The sequence below is a fragment of the Carlito syrichta genome, unplaced genomic scaffold, assembly GCF_000164805.1.
Source record: "Carlito syrichta isolate Samal-C Ts95f unplaced genomic scaffold, Tarsius_syrichta-2.0.1 Scaffold91568, whole genome shotgun sequence".
In the NCBI taxonomy this organism is placed as follows: domain Eukaryota; kingdom Metazoa; phylum Chordata; class Mammalia; order Primates; family Tarsiidae; genus Carlito; species Carlito syrichta.
Window position 1 is genome coordinate 191096 of NW_007035664.1, and position 6000 is coordinate 197095.

A 6000-nucleotide genomic window follows, 5' to 3' on the forward strand; every position below is an offset into this window, starting at 1 on the left:
TCTTCCAGTTATGGAAGTAATATGTGTTTATTGAAAAAATTCTTGAAGAATATAGAAAATATCTAACAAAAAATAAATATTTCCATATAATCTAATTAATCATTTGCATAATAGTCCTTTTTAACGTCTTCTTAGTTTTCAGCTATATGGATGGACCATAATTTACTGAGCTAATTCCATATTGTTTTTCATTTAGCCATGAATTGGAAACAGTTTGTAGTAAACCATACTGCTATGAACATATTTGTACATACATCCCTGATATAGTTGCCTGATGATCTCAGATGATCTCATTAGAATAAATTCCTACAAGTGCATGTGCTAATTAAAGTGTATGTATATTTTGTGTATGTATTTATTTTTAGTTTTGGTCAGGTACTGCTCAATTCCATCCCTCGCCAAAATATCAGTTTTCTGAACAGCAGTATTTGGGAAATACCAGTTGTTCACATCCTTCCCAGTTTTTTTTTTTAAATTTGAAATTGTTTTTGATTATTAAGTTTAATTTTGTTCATGAGGTTTTGGCTATGTATATTCCTTTGTGAATTACTTGTTTGTGTGTTTTAAAAAATTGAAACGTCATCTTTTTCTGTAAAACCAGTAGTTTCTTTTTGCACATTAGTCAATATGACTTAGAAGATGCCTTAGTTTCCGTTGAAACAAACATGAGTTATGCATAAATAAAGAATTCACTCAGCTGCAGCACTTGGCTTTCTGCAAAGGTCTATATTGACCTGAGAGCCTGGAGGTTCTAGCACAGCTTGTACTGTTACCCTGAGGCAGGTAGATAGATTCCAGCTGCCTTCTGAACTATGCGGAGTTTTCCTGACAACCACGTCTGGGTTTGTCTCTGCAGTCCCATTGATCTCTGTAGTTGTGCTCTTGTTTGGATGAGGAGTGAGACTCTGCCAACCACTGCAATAAATCAAAACAAGACTTTTGATCCCTAAGCCCAGTGGCAGTTGATATTAGGGATGGGAGAATAATGCCTGTGTAAATTACTGTATACAAATATTCTCCTTGGTGCTTATGATGGTTAAATAAAGTAACAGCAGAACACCTTCTAGCATGGTACCTATCACACAGTAAGTGCTCATTAGATGTTAGTAGGTCATTTAACTAGGATGGCCGAGGAAGACACTGATAAATAGAGGTCTAGCAGATCTGGGTTTAAGCCCATCTTTTTTACAAATAAGTAGGTGACCTTGGGAAAGTTATTTAATTTTTGAGCTTGTTTTCACATGTTGAAAGGAGATATATAAACTTTCTCCATAGGGCTAAATGAGATAAAATGCCAAGCACATAGTCTCATGCCTGACATATAGCTCCCAAAAGGAAGAAAGTAATGTTAGTGCTCAGTAAGGTGGATGCTGCATCGTGGCAGCCAAAGGCATGGACACCCAGGCACACCCAGAAGAGTAGTGTGCTCTTTATTTATTCTAGAAGGAAAGGTGCAGTAGGGAAAGGTGATTAATGTGAGTAGGAGAAGGAAGAAGGCATGAGTAGTGGGAATTGTGGGGAAGAAATGGAAACATCTAGATTCTTTCTTTTCTCCTCCAAGACAAAAATAAAATAACTTCTTTTGCTCAGGATGTCTGTCACCAGTTGATTCTGTAGTTCTGTTTCAGTGATGACTTGGTCTTTTATAGTCTAGTTTTGGAGAAATGAAATGTGTAGGTATATATGTATATAAAAAATTACAGTTAAAAATAGTTCTTAAAGAGATGCTCTTTAAAATGAAAACATGAGAAATAAGTGCTGGCAGCATCTAGGCAAGCATGGGTGATCAGGGAAAGTTTCTTGCAAGGAGTAGGTTTGATCTGACTCCTGAAAGAATAATTGAATTTTTGGTCCTTTTTTTAAAGTGCACTGACATTTCCTGGAATATATTCCATTGCACCTTAGTTCCGACAGGTGCTCTGGATAGAGCAGGTCTTCAAGGTCAGCAGAGTTTCCAGAGGCATCACACTCCATCACTTATGTGACCACTTCACAGTGCTTGTCTACTTCCTGAAGCCCAGTCAACCATGCCAGAAAGGGATCTGCTAAACCATGAAGCCCAGCAGAGTCAGGTCCCTGCACTCGACTGGCAGAACAACCCAGAAAGCTTGGGATCTGGGGCTGCAGAACTTGGCTGCAAGCTTCACTTTCCTTTGTAGGTTACACTTTGGGGAACATAGTTATCACTTGCCCCTGTGTACGTATTTGTAAAACATTTGGGGATCATCAGGCATATTAACTACAACTCTTTAAGCTTAGGGGAATAAATAAAAAAGCCAAATAGAAAAATGATGAGAATTACTCAGTTCTGGATTTCAACTTTCACCTTGAATTTTTCTTTTCTCTGTTGCTTATTTATTTTGTTTCTGTGAAATACTTTATAGAGTAGTTGCATATGATAAAAATGAATGATCTTAAAAGTTGCAAATGGAAATATTTTAGACATACTCCTATTTTAACAAAAGTTTTTGTTTTTTTCCCATTTCCAAGGTATATTACCCAAATCTGGGATGGATGTGCATTGATGCCACTGATCCGGAGAAGGGAAACTGGCTGCGATATGTGAACTGGGCTTGCTCAGGAGAAGAGCAAAATTTATTTCCGCTGGAAATTAACAGAGCCATTTACTATAAAACTTTAAAGGTAACAGTGTTAGAATTAGTTGACTATTAGTTACTCTGCTTATGTTTTTCTAAATGTTGTCCTTAGCTGTGACTTGAGGATTATATTTGAAACTGGTCCGTCCACAAACACACTCAAGGTACTGTGTTTTAAATTTGTGGTTGACACTGCTTTGTGTGTATCAGGGAACTAAGGCATGAAGATCATGTAAAGTGATTGCATCTTGCATCTTTATAGATACTGATACTGATGAATTAAGCTCCTTCCTTCCTAAGATGCTGAGGCATTAGGAGCTGTCTGACTGGCAGATTTATCCAACTGTGAGAAACTATTGATAGCTATGGTAGGTTCTTGGTAACAGAAAACACATTCTTAGTCTTCAGTAGAAATGCAGCCTTGGGTTAGTTTTTCTTTTCCTTAAATTTTATTCAGAATAGAATTTGAACAGAGTATGTTTCTTCCTTTTGCCAGATTTCTATTTGGAGACATTAACTATTGAAAAGAAGAAGTCATGTCTTAGGGTTGGTGGTGAGGTTATGGAGCATATTCAGGGACGTTAGTATTAGGAAATGTTGAGTGTTGATGCATTTCTCTGGCAAGCAAGGCCATGTCTCGCTCCCTATTTTCACAGGGCACATTCTTCAGGAAGAGAGATGCGCGCATTGTGCATGGAAATGTTCTAAGGCAGAATCTTGAGCCTGTAAGGATAAATGGTTGTTGCTTTTTGCAATAGATATGTTTGCTAAAATTGATGTAAGGCAAATTTCTCTCTATTCATTTACTTCCATTAAAAATGTAATTGATTGGGAACGGTCTATGAAAAAAATTAGCTCCATGGAATTGAACACTCTTGGTAAACACACATTTCAGATAGTGGCCACCTTTGGCATGTGCTGAGTGGTGGCTCACGCCTATAATCCCAGCACTTTGGGAGGCGGAGGTGAGAGCATTGCCTGAGCCCATGGGTTTGAGACTAGCCTAGGCAACATAGTGAGACCTCATCTCTACAATAAATAAAAAATTTAGCCAGGCGTGGTGGCTCACACCTGTAGTTCCAGCTACTTGGAAGGCTAAAGGGGAAGGATCACCTGACCCCAGCAGGTAGAGACTGTGGTGGCTGTGAGCGTGCCACTGCACTCTAGCCTGGGTGACAGAGTGAGACAATGACTTAAAAAATAAAAATCTTCCTTTGCTGCATTTTTTTCTGACATTGTTAGCCAGTTAGACTGCCCTTTACCAAATATATATCCAGGTTCTTGCATCCAGTCCCTGTAGGAATTTTTTTTTCTCTGATGGTACTTTCTTATTTAAGACTTTTATTTTCATTTATTTTTATTTTTTTGATTTGGAGTCTCACTCTGTCGCCCAGACTGAAGTGCAGTGGCCACTCCCGGCCACCGCAGTCTCCGCCTGCTGGGCACCCGCGATCCTTCTGCTTCAGCCTTCCAAGTAGCTGGAACTACAGTCACGCGCACCACGCCCGGCTAATTTTTGACTTATTGTAGAGATGAGGTCTCCCCAAGTTGCCCAGGCGGGTCTCGAACCCGCGGGCTCAGGCAATCCACTGACCTCAGCCTCCCAAAGGCGCAGGATTACAGGCTGAGCCACCGAGCCCGGCTATTTTTATTTTTTGAATTGGAGTCACTCTGTCACCCAGACTAGAGTGCAGTGGCCACTCCCGGCCACCGTAGCCTCTATCTGCTGGGCTCCGGCGATCCTTCCGCCTCAGCCTTCCTGGTAGCTGGAACTACAGGCACGCGCTACCACACCCGGCTCATTTTTTGATTTATTGTAGAGATGAGGTCTTGCCAAGTTGCCCAGGCGGGTCTTGAACCCGCGGGCTCAGGCAATCCACTCACCTCAGCCTCCCAAAGGCGTGGGATTACAGGCTGAGCCAACGAGCCCGGCTTATTTAAGACTTTTAAAACCTTGTTTTCCATTTTCTTTCTGCTGGAGTGTAGTTACATGCTTTTTTTGGTAAGTATTACTCTACAATTTTGTTATACTTGATTCAAAACTTGATTCAAGAATTCATTCTGTTTCTCAAATTTATCTGAAGTAGGAGATTGGGCCAGGTGCTGTGGCTCACACCTGTAATCCTAGCATTTTGGGAGGCCAGGGTAGGAGGACTGCTTGAGGCCAGGAGTTTGAGACCTACCTGGGCAACAAAGTGAGACTTGTCTCTACAAAAAATAGAAAAATTAGCTGGACATGATGGTGCATGCCTGTGGTCCTAGCTGCTCGGGAGGCTGAGGCAGGAGGATAGTTTAAATTCAGGAGTTTGAAGCTGCGGTGAGCCATGGTTGTGCCACTGCACTTCAGCCTGGGTGACAGAGTGAAAACCTTTCTTAAAAAAAATCTAATTGAATCAGTGAGGAATTATCCTGGTGGAGAAGAAATACTAGCTCCCTATCAAGACACTGCAGTTCCTTTGTTAGACTCAAGTTAAAATGTGTTCATCTCTGATGCAAATTCATAGGAACATTGAGAAGCAAGATAGAATAATGTTTGGGAGAGTGAATGCTGAAGCCAGACTGCCTGAGCCAGATCCTGACTTTCTGTAACCCAAGGCAAGTCGGTGTGACTTTCCTAGCTGTAATAACCTTAGTCAAGTCCCCTCTCTGCCTCAGTTCCCTCGTAAAATACAAGTAGTTATAGCGTCTACCTCGTAGGGTCATTGTGATGATTGCATGGGGGAACACAGCTAGAACTCTAGCATCTAATAAGTGCTAATAAATGATAGTGGTTATTTTTGGTGAGGTGGTATGTTGTTGTGGTGAGGAGTGGGGACTTCGGAGCAGACTGCCTTGTGAGCAAATTTGGGCTTTTAGAAGTGTGATTGTGCACAGTTAGTGATTCTGGGTCTTAGTTTTTTCATCTGTGAAAATGGAAGTAATAGTAAAACTGATACATGTAGTTAAACAAGTGAGGGTTAGACAAGTCAATATGTATAAGGTTCTATGAACAGTTCATAGTCCAGTGTAAGTACTCAGAGTGTTAACTAGCTCTTCTACTACTATTGTTTTACTATTGTCTTTGTCTAGAATAATATAGTTCTGATCTTTGTGGACCTCTCCTTATCCTGACCTTTAGATATTTGCGCAAGTATGGAAAAGGCCTTTCAGAGTCCTTATTAGTGATGATATAACTATATTCTTCTAGATTAAATGTTCTGTGGTTAGGTTTTGTAAATAGATGACATGTGATGTTCTCTGAGCTCTGTGTCACCTTCTCAACTTATACCACCTAGGTAATTGAGAAGTTTCAACATAGGTTTTGTTTGTAGTATGATTAACAATGATTTAAAATTCCTAGCCGGGCTCGGTGGCTCAGCCTGTAATCCCGTGCCTTTGGGAGGCTGGGGTGAGTGGATTGCCA

General features: G+C 40.5%; 1 protein-coding gene across 1 annotated transcript in view; it reads left to right on the forward strand.

Annotated features, from left to right (window-relative positions):
- LOC103261994 (PR domain zinc finger protein 2-like) overlaps positions 1–6000 on the forward strand; it is a 56684-nt gene that overhangs the window by 23655 nt on the left and 27029 nt on the right. Inside the window, exon 4 of the mRNA XM_021713075.1 lies at positions 2491–2643. Within this exon, the coding sequence (XP_021568750.1) occupies positions 2491–2643 (153 nt within the window). The remainder of the gene's footprint in view (positions 1–2490; positions 2644–6000) is intronic.